The sequence below is a fragment of the Culex pipiens genome, chromosome 2 (genome assembly GCF_016801865.2).
Source record: "Culex pipiens pallens isolate TS chromosome 2, TS_CPP_V2, whole genome shotgun sequence".
NCBI lineage: Eukaryota > Metazoa > Arthropoda > Insecta > Diptera > Culicidae > Culex > Culex pipiens.
The window spans coordinates 81,825,046-81,835,488 of NC_068938.1; the positions used below are offsets into that span (position 1 = coordinate 81,825,046).

The window sequence follows — 10,443 nt, forward strand, 5'->3', positions numbered from 1 at the left end:
TACGGCTACATTCATAAATTTTCTAGCTTCTGTTTCTTTTAAACATTTATAGGCTTCTCATATCTAACTTGTAATTATTTGCTTATATTGGCAATTAGCGGTGAGAAATACTAAATTAACCTAGGACAGAAAGAGGAGAGACAGAATTGAAGATAGCGACAACAGTTTTTTCAAACCTTTTGTCACATCTTACTTGAAAACGCTTGGTAAATGATGTATTGTTCTCTATGCTTAATTCAAATTCTACAGTGAAGTGTTCAGAATTGATAACGATCCATTCAGTATAAGCTCTAAGTCAGAAATTTATTTTAACTCAAAGTCTACTTTTTATGAAATTTATCCAAAACTGATTCTTTCAAATATGCCGTATTATTTTAAGTTTTATAGATTGCGAGGTATTTTTCTAATTAAACTTTCTGTAAATAAATTAATCTTATAATAACCTCTTATGTTTTGGCATATTTATCATCTACTGCACAGAAGTCTATTTTTAATATTCTCAATACTAAATTCCCTAGAATATTCATCATAATTTGAACAAACACTACAAAAAATATCAATCAGTTTATTCATGGCAACATTGTTATTAATCATAAACTGATTTATTGCAACTGAAGAAAACTCTATAGCAAAGTACATCTTAATATTTTTTCAATTAGATTGACGATTTAAAATATAAGGCTTTTTAAATATTTGTTTGATATCAACCATATACGAAGTTTCAGTGATATTTTTTTAACAAGCACACATAATCATTAACGAAGTAATCCGAATTCTTTTTTTTCTTTTATAAAGATCTTTTCATAGAACTCTGTAATGTGGAGCGAATTTTAAACACTTTTTCCCCCTAACACTTAATTGAAAACTTGAACACTCTTTTATATTTTTAAATTTCTATAAACAATGTTGAGCTAAGCCTCCACTTTCAATACAAAAAAACAATTTCAGTGTTATTATAAATCTACTGGCGTGTTGATTCCCATTTAATGCATTTTTGCCGCAGTAATATCTGAAATAAAGAGAACAATGCTTATTGAATCAGCCACCAAAATATGAAGGCATTACAAATAATATTCACACAAAATATCGAATAGACGTTAATGATAGTGAGTACTAAATTTGTGTGTAAGTGTTTGCGTGTTACTGGCCGTGAAAAATGTTTAATGACAATAAAATGGTCGAATGTGAATGGTACTTAAAAATAACGCACTTTGTGTTAAAATTTGGAAAATTGGTGTATAATATTGTCGCAAACATTTTCCTATCCTGCTCTGACTATTATCAAACAAAATTATAAAATTTGGTTTCGAAATAAAAATGCATTAAAATACACTGACCTACAAAAATTTACAAAAATGTCTGCGCAGGCTCAACTCGAGGAGAAGCATGAAGTTTTGGGTTCCCAAAAGCACCGGCACTTTTAATTTTTCAAAAATATTTAGACAGGGCCGAAAAATTAGGGCGGTTTGTCGCTGTTGCATACAAGTGAAAATTGCATACAATATGTAGGAGTAGCTACCAGCACTAATTCTTCATGCAAACTTTGTAGGAATACCACTCGGCCCTGTCTAAATATTTTTGAAAAATTAAAAGTCCACGCATTTCTAGGGACCCAAAACTTCATGCTTTCCCTCAAGTTGAGCTTGCGCAGAAATTTTGTTGGGCGGTGTTATTGATTTTGACAGTATCTTCAATTTATACTCACATTACTGGCTAATGTTTCTTTCAAACCTGTGCGAGAGAAAAGCGCCCCCTTTTCTAGCTACCAATTACTTGCGGGCTCCGGCAGAGAAACCCGGCTTCGCGTAAAACGGTTGAATGAATTGGACCACGTCGACCTGAAGGGTTATCAGCGAAAGGAGGGGATGGATCAGTGTTGGGGGTTTTTGGAAGAATTTGTAGATTCTTGATTTCCCTTTCGACTGGGCCAATTTAGCCAAATTTATATCTATTTTCTCGTATCTTATTGTAGTATGAATACTGGCTTACGATTGTAAAATGGATGACTTTATATTATTATTAACACACAAAGGGTTGATTGATAGGTTTATGTACATTTGAAATTATTTCTTAACTAAATCTAAAACAACATGCTTCATGCAAAAAAAAAGTTTAAATTGTATACAACAAATGCAAAAATATGGGATGAAACCCTTTATATTACTAACAACAAAGATAAATTGAACATGCAATCGAGCAAGCACTCGGTCCGTCCAAATAACTTATTTTAAAGTTATTTTTACTTTGATTTTGCTAGGGCCGTAGTAACTCAGGAAATAATTATAAAACATAGTATTTTAAGTCATTTTTTAAGTGAAATAAAATAGAAATTACCACAACTGAAGTGAAATAATCTCGAAGCCGAGTGAGAATTTCAATCTTCGAAACACAATTCTCAGTAGACAAAACATGTGCGTAATACTCATATCGGGGCCGGCATTTACAAAGCGGATTCAGTGGCAGTTTCATTCTCAACTTAATGTTAACATGTTAAGGTTAATGTTTATATTCCATAGGTCGCCTTCCTAAGGTGTCGTGATAAGGTCCAGTTTGTGACGATACACTACTTTCCCTTTACTAAGCAATCGAATCCAGAAGAGAAACGATCACATGTTGTGTTGGTCCGAGCCGGGATTTGAACCCCGATCTACCGCTTACTAGGCGGGAGCGTTACCACTAGGCTACGTGGCTCGGTCAGCGTAATACTCAAGATTTTCTAAATTTTTATTTGAATGAAATCTTGTTTAAATAAAACATTTTGCATCATTAGTTTTTTTTCCACACAATTTTACAGACTGGTCATACAAAATGGACATGTGAATTTTCAGAAACCTGTTTCTTGAGAAAGGATTTTCGGATCGATTTGGTTTCTTCAGCAAAGTTATAGGTTATGATGATCAGGTGATTTCTATTCTTTTTGATTTGATTTTTATCCATAAAACTTGTTTCACAAATAAACTTTTCGGAAATGTTTCATTTCTTTTAGGGGGTTAAAAAGCATCTTTCGAAAATATGTTTTTTACAATTTTCAAATTTCAAGAAACATTTTCAAATCCCGTTTTCTTGTTATAGGCATTTTAAGGTGACATTTTTCGAAAATTGTTCAGATTTTAGAAATTTTAAAATACTTCATCAAGAAAAAGCACCCCTGCCAAAAATGTTTTCGAAAAACTACATGAATTTTTACTAATTTCATTTTTTTCGCTTTGTTGATCAGACTGCAAGTTTCAGGGATAGAACCTCTTGAAGCTTAAATTTTGTGAGGAAACGGTATCTCTAAGCGTCATTTCTACACACCAATCTCTCATGACTGAATTCAGTTAAATTTACTGAAATCTGCACTATTGAAATTTTCACTAACTGAAAACTTGCTGAAATTCCAGCAAACTTTGAGAGCTCCATACAAATTTTAACTGAAGTTCAGCGAAAAACTAACTCAAAATATCAGTACTGCAGTTTTCAGTAAATATTAACTGAGATCTCATAAACTATAGATTTATGTTTAGAAGTAAAAAAAATCATTTCTTTAAAATAGCATAGACATTTTTGAGATTGAATTTAAAAAATCAGAAAATTTTGTATTTCCGTGGACCTGTTTTTTTTTTTTAATGAAAAGACCTAATTACCAAATCGATTAGAAAATCCCTTTTCAAAACACAAATTCCACGTCAAATCAACAGGATCAAAAGTGCTCCGATTTGGCTCTTATTTAGCATGGGAGTCTCTTGGCTAAAATAATTGGACCCGTATTTTTTTGTTTGGCATTTAGGGTGGTCCTATCCGAAAGAGGGTGATCCACATTTTTCAAAAAATCATATCTCCGGAACTGCTGCTCGCAACGTTTCAAAAGAAAAATGAAAATCGTAGAAAACACCATTTGTTGACCCCCCCCCCCCCCCCTTTTGGTTGGATCTGTTCTAATTATTTTGGCCAAGAAAGCCCCATGCCAAATTAGAGCCAAATCGGAGAACTTTTTATTAGGATCTTGTTGGTTTGACGTGTAATCGCTGTATTCTCATTCGCCTAAGCATATTTTTTTTTTTTTTTGCAAAATTAAGAAAATATTCTTTTTGGTAGAAAGGCCAGTAACAAACACATTTTTTTCATGAATTTTCTTTTAACAAAATGTTAATTATGGTTTTTTTTTTGACAGCTGATCCTATTCTACAACGAAATAAGCCATTTCAGTGTGTTTGTATGACACTTACACAAAAATAAGTTTGATGAGATGAATCGGTCCCGTTTTCGAGGAGCAACGGAGCGCTCAATATCTAAGCATATATTTGGTCCAGTGTTCAGCCTGTCTGCTGCTACACACCACACTGTGCTTCTTGATAGGTTTAGCTTTCTCTGTCTGCTCCACAAGGTACAGGAGAAGGGGCAGGGCGACATGTAATTAAAATTAAAAAAAAAAGTTACAGGAAATGATGTGTAGGAGCGAATGTATGTTTTGTGTGGCATGTTTACAACAGATTTGATTAAGCGTTGATTTAAGCGAGTTTGTTTCAAGTATGGGTGATTGTGTGTCATCATGGAGGTAGATTTGAATGTTGGATTCAAAGTATTGGGTGTTACAAAATGTGAAGACATTTATTTCATAAAACAACACTACTTAGACAAGCTTCAAGTTTTCTAGGATGGAGAATGAAAATACAAATCTACAACTAAATTTACCCTGTATGATGATGATATCATGATATTGGCTAAAATCGGTGGTGATGGGCTACAACAATGTTCAATGACAATCAATGTAATGTATCAGATGACTGATGTGAATTTTTGTCCCGTCATTGTTCAAGCTGTTGCAGTTCTTTAGGCGTTACACTTTGAGATGTTTGAAGTTTGATATGATGTTCATACAGTTACATACTTTAAAGGCTTGGCCCGAGAACCAGTCGTATCATCTCCATATCTTGCAGGAGTTGTCCTTGGACGCGGTGATGATGGCATCTCCACTGTAATTGAACGAACAGGAAAATACCTCCCCGTCGTGACCCGCTAGCGTCTGGGTACAGATTCCCGTGGCCGAGTTCCAGATTCGAGCGGTTTTGTCCGCTGAAGCCGTCAGAAGAAGGCCTCCTGGGGGACTAAACGTCACCTTGGACACTTCGTCCGTATGACCGGCCATTATGGTAACCAGTTCAAAGTTTCCGGTAACGTCCCACACTTTGGCGGTACAGTCGGAACTCCCGGTGGCCAGCCGTGACCCGGTACAGTTGAAGGCCACATCGAGCACCTCATCCTTGTGGCTTGCAACCGCCTGGCAGTAGTCGAGCTTTCGAACGTCCCAAAGCTTGGCCGTTTTGTCCAAGGAACTGGTAGCAATCAACGAGCACTGAAAGTTCCAAATCGCATTGCTTAGTTCTGCCTCGTGACCTCGGATGACTACGGCATGCCTATAAAAAAAACGATAAACCAAAAATTTAGAATCCATTTCACGCAAAAATCGACAGAAAACCCAACTCCTTCATCCGCATGTCCCAAACGATGGCCGTCTGGTCAAACGAAGCGGTCAGCAGCAGGTTGCCATCCTTGTTGAATCGTGCCGAAATCACCTCCGCTCGGTGATCCCCAAACAGGTGCACCTCCTGGGCCGTTTCCGCGTGGAACACCCGTGCCGTATTGTCCATGCTGCAGGTCACGACCTGTTCGCCCTGGTTCGGGTTGAACTCTGCTGCCACAATTTCTGCGGTGTGGCCCCATAGCGTGTTCAGGCAGTTGGCAGAGGTGGGATTCCAGATTTTGGCCGTCTTGTCGAACGATCCGGTCAGGATGCGATCACTGAAAATTAAAATATTTATGTTATTTCAAACACTGACCAGAAAATAGGGTTCAAACATACCATTTGGGGTAATTGTAAGCGACGGAAAACACAACGTTTTCGTGACCTTTGAGCACCTTTTCCTCATCACCGCTTTCAACGTTCCAAATGCGACACGTTCTGTCGTACGAGCCTGTGATGCATCTGAAAATTCAAATATTCTTTATAACATCGTGCAAAGATAAACAATTTTGAAAATTTTAGGGCGTAAAATTAAATGTTTTAAAATGATAGTCTGGCCTCAATTTTTTTTAATATTGTTTTTAAAAAGATCGAAAAATTACACGAACGTTTCATTTACTAACATTGAAAATCGGACCATTAGTTGCTGAGACATTGGCATTAGAAAATGGAGGATTGTTTGAGTTAACTAGAGCCTTTAAATTTCCCGGGAAAAAAACCAATTTTTGAATATATTCTGAAAAATAAAGATGAAGAAATTCAATATAATCTTGTTCAATTCAATTTATAATTAAGTTCATATAAATTAATCAGATGATCAGAAAATTTGCTGTCAACATTTATTTGTGATGATATTAAATTCTGAAGCTTCTGAAAATAAATCTAGCCTCGTAAAAATAAACTATTACAATTTAGGTAAACTTTTTGAAGAATAATTTATGTTACCGCAAACACAAAATTTAGTTTTTTTACGTTTTTGTTAACCATGAATGAGATGAAAATTGAATTAGTATCATTAATAATTTCAAAAATGTTTGGTGATAAGAGAAGTAAATACTTCAATTCGTTTAATATGAGATTACAATTTGAAGTAAAACAATTATGAAGGCAATGGTTGTTACAGGGTAAAATATAAAAAAAATGGAAGACTGATTGTGAAGTGATGTTACTTTATCGTATAATTTATAATCATATTTTTGAGCTATGAAAAAACTTTCAATCGAAGTCAGTTATAAAATAGAAAACCATTTGGCATAATAAAACCATAAAAACACTTTGTTTTGTTTGAGAGTTGTCCAAAATCTGCAAACATATTTTAAAAACTTTTTCCAAATATTTGAAAAAATTGCATTGAGTTGTTTGAAATAAAAGCTTTAATATTTTGTTCTCAGCAACCACAGGTCTAATCTTTTAGACAATTATAGAGCAAATTTTCTGAACATTAAAAAAAACATGTTCAGAAATGGTCACAATTTTTTTAAATCGAAAAATTGCAAATATTTCACTGAAATCAAACTTTCAGTGGCTATATCTTGAAAATGAGGCTCTTTATAAAAAAAATCCGTAAAGTACTTTTCGATAGCAATTTCAAATTTAAATTAAAAAAAAATATTTTCAATTTTTTAAATCACGAATGTTTTATATTTTAACATTGAAAATCGGACCATTAGTTGCTAAGATATCGACATGGTGGGTTGTTTAGGTGAGACTTAGAAACATCATTTTTTTACTGTTTTTTAATCTTTGCATGGTAAAATCTCAGCAACTAAACTGCCCATGCTCGCATAAATGCCCCATATGCATTTTCTGCAAGTTGAGAAAACGAGGTTTGAAGCTTGAAAAATTATTTCTCATGAAATTCAAATATACAATCATTTTACTGGAAATTCATTCAGAAAAAAAAAAAACAAAGTTCAAAAAAGCAAAATATAGAGATTTTTCTCAGCCTTTCAAAAATATTGTTTTCATGGGCACTAATTAAAAGAAACGAATAACTGCGAATATTTTCGAAAAAAAAACCTAAAAGTGGATATAACTTGAAATCAATGCACTTTATTAAAACTTCACTAAAGTACTTTTTGATTGCAAATTCAATTTTACATCGAAAAATGAAGTTGAAAATTTTTTGCGACCAATATTTCGTTTTTTTGAAAAAAATAGTATTGATTCAAAATTTCATAACTCGGTCAAAGATTTTTTGCACATTCTGGAAATTTCTTAAAAATTGGCATTTGATGTCCAATAAAACATATTAAAAAATTAAAAAAAATAAAAATACTGTTTTTTTTGCAAATCAAGTTTTAGTTTAGTGATAAAAAGTTAAATTAAAAATCACCAATTTTTTTACCTTGTATCATTTTTTTCAGTGCAGTCCTTATCCAAACCTACAACTTTGCCGAAGACACAAAATCGATCAAAAAATTCCTTCTAAAGATACAGATTTTTGAATTTTCATATATCAGTTTTGTATGGACAGCTGCCAAATTTGCTTGAAAAATCATATGGACAAACTAATGATGCAAAATGGCTTCTTTGGGCTTTCCAAAGGCACCGAAAATGTGTCAGCCGGATTAAAAAATACAACAAAAAACGAATGACCGAAATCTCAGAGAATTGTTCAGCAGGAAAATGCATTTCAAATTGTTTTCAGTTGATTCGACTTCTATTTTCATCAAAGTTTTGAAGTTTTTAGAAATTGAGTTTTTGTGAAAATAAGTTAGGCCGTTGCGAATATTTTTTTAATCTGAGGTTAGCAAAATTGTAGGGGGGGGGGGGGGGAAATAAAATTAAAGTAGCAAGCTATGGTCACAACTTTTGAATGAAACAAGTGTTTAAAAATGCATTTTACACCTGCCCAGTTGTTTTGCAATCATTAATTTTTAAAATATCTAAGTATTGACAAAATTCACAAAAAATCCAAATATATTTGATTGATTCCAGACAAGCTAAATATGCTTTTAAAAGCAGGAAAATGCCTTTCAAATTATTTTCAGTTCATTAAGTTTTGAAGTTTTTTCGAAACAAAAATTTTTGCCCCCTTATTTTTCGGACCGATTTAAAAGGGGTAAGGGGGGGCACATAAACTTTGAAAAATATTTGCAACGGCCTTAATTAAAAAAATCGATAAGATTTTTTCCGTGTACCTATTTTTTCTGAACAGTCCTCATCAATATCTACAACTTTGCCCAAGACACCAAATTGATCAGGAAATTCCTTCAAAAGTTACAGATTTTTGAATATTTATGTACCATTTTTGTAAGGACAGCAGCCAAAATTGTATGGAGACTTGTATGGATGAACCATTGACACAAAATGGCTTCTTTGGTCAAAGGGAAGGCCCCCACAAAGTTTGAGCCAAATAAAATAATACAAATAAAATCTATTTCCGGTTTTGATTGAGAATTGCTCAACTAACTGATTCAGAGCGTTTTGTACGGTATGTCCACGCATCCTTCCTCCCCTGTTGATTCTGTGAAATGTGGTCCGTTTACAGAATCTGTTTCTGCGGTTAATGCAACGCAGTAAGCCTGGTGGTTAATTTTTTGCTATTTTTCCGGGGTTACTCGTATGCACTGTAAAAAATTAAATTGAAGAGAAAGTACTGGGGTACGCCCCCAAGTTCTTCCATGATGCTTTCTTCGGACTGGCTGCGCTTGTGTTCAATTAGATTAAATTAGACCAGATCATGCTGTCAAAAAAAATGATTTCAGTTTCACACTATCACAAAGATAAAAAGATATTACACAATGCTTCGCATGTCAACATGTCTTTCAAAAAAATCCAAGCTTTTTCCACCACATCAAAATTAAAAGTCTGTAACTTTTCGCACCCACTTTCCACTTCAATGCCAATGCTATCGACAGTTCACACCTGGCGATAGTGCTGCTATTATTATTTCTTGTTTTATTTATGCCCCAATCGATTCCTAACTGAACTGCAACGGAATGGCCCAACTCCACCCTCCACCCCGATCATAAAACCACCAGCGTTCCAATGCAAAAATCACGCCAACTTCTCGACATAAAATCGATACAAACCAAAAAAAACGGCTGGTAGGTATACTCACTTCTTGCCCGATTTGTCGAAGGACACGTTCGTCAGCGGAAGAATGTGCGTTTGGAGCGTTTTGAAGAGGTAGAACTTGGTCTTGACCGGTTCCTTGAGCTTTTTCTGGAGCTTCTCCAGGATTTCTATCACCTGGGGGAAGATGTCCTGCGTGATGAGGGGTTCGGTGGAGGCGATCTTCTTGGTGACCACCTGCAGGTCGCAGCTGGAAGGGGGAAGAGTTTTTTTCTGTTAGAACAGATTGAGTTGGGAAAGACTTTGAAAGTATCGCTCACCTTGGAGTTAGATCGAAGAGATCAATCATTTTCGTTTCTTCAATGTTACGTTTTCGATAGTTTAGTGCGATGCCTAAAACAAATTGGTGATCAAATTTTAACAATCAAACAAAACAAAATCAATCATCAAACTTACCTGGTGGATAGTAACGCAGATAGATTTTTACCAGCCTCATATTGTTGGGGTTTTAAACTAACTTGAGCTGTTATGCAAAGTTATTTGAAAAATTTGGCGGATATTCCTTCACAGCAAGACTGCCTCCGTTGAACAATAATGAACGAATGTGCAGAATTTTCCATCATCGACTGTTGGATCGATACCGGATGGTCGTGAATTTCGATAGATCGAGCCACGGCCACGTGGGTTCCGTATCTTGGATATGGTTGCCGTAGGAATGAGATTCGACTGTTGATGTTTACAAGCCACAACTGTTGAAGCTTGGATTGCGTGCTTGGCATTCAACACACGGTGTGTTTTTTAGAACAAACTAATGATAAAAAATTCGGTATGTCTGATATTGGGCACCGTGAAAGTAGGGCTCTTTCCGGACATTTTGCGGGGTATACCGAAATATTTCGTCGGGGGGTCTAGAGCAACTT

The 10,443-nt window shown here is 34.9% G+C and overlaps 1 protein-coding gene across 4 annotated transcripts; it reads right to left on the minus strand.

Moving 5' to 3' along the window:
* Positions 1-244: 244 nt before the first annotated feature.
* LOC120423658 (dynein assembly factor with WDR repeat domains 1) lies at positions 245-10,058 on the minus strand. 4 transcript variants are annotated; one of them, XR_005606266.2, is made up of 9 exons: positions 9,980-10,057; positions 9,844-9,916; positions 9,570-9,773; positions 5,843-5,965; positions 5,464-5,781; positions 4,871-5,396; positions 4,209-4,354; positions 1,706-1,838; positions 245-1,009 (listed from the first exon to the last, which is right to left on the minus strand). XR_005606266.2 is itself a non-coding variant. In XM_039587540.2 (7 exons), the coding sequence occupies exons 1-6, from the start codon at positions 10,017-10,019 to the stop codon at positions 4,901-4,903; spliced, it is 1,254 nt and encodes a 417-aa protein (XP_039443474.1). In that variant the 5' UTR covers positions 10,020-10,058; the 3' UTR covers positions 245-1,009; positions 4,871-4,900. The 4 variants fall into 4 exon arrangements, 1 of the variants encoding a protein (XP_039443474.1); XR_005606268.2 differs by lacking the exon at positions 4,209-4,354 and having other exon boundaries at positions 9,980-10,058; XR_005606267.2 differs by lacking the exon at positions 1,706-1,838.
* Between the last annotated feature and the right edge of the window lie 385 nt (positions 10,059-10,443).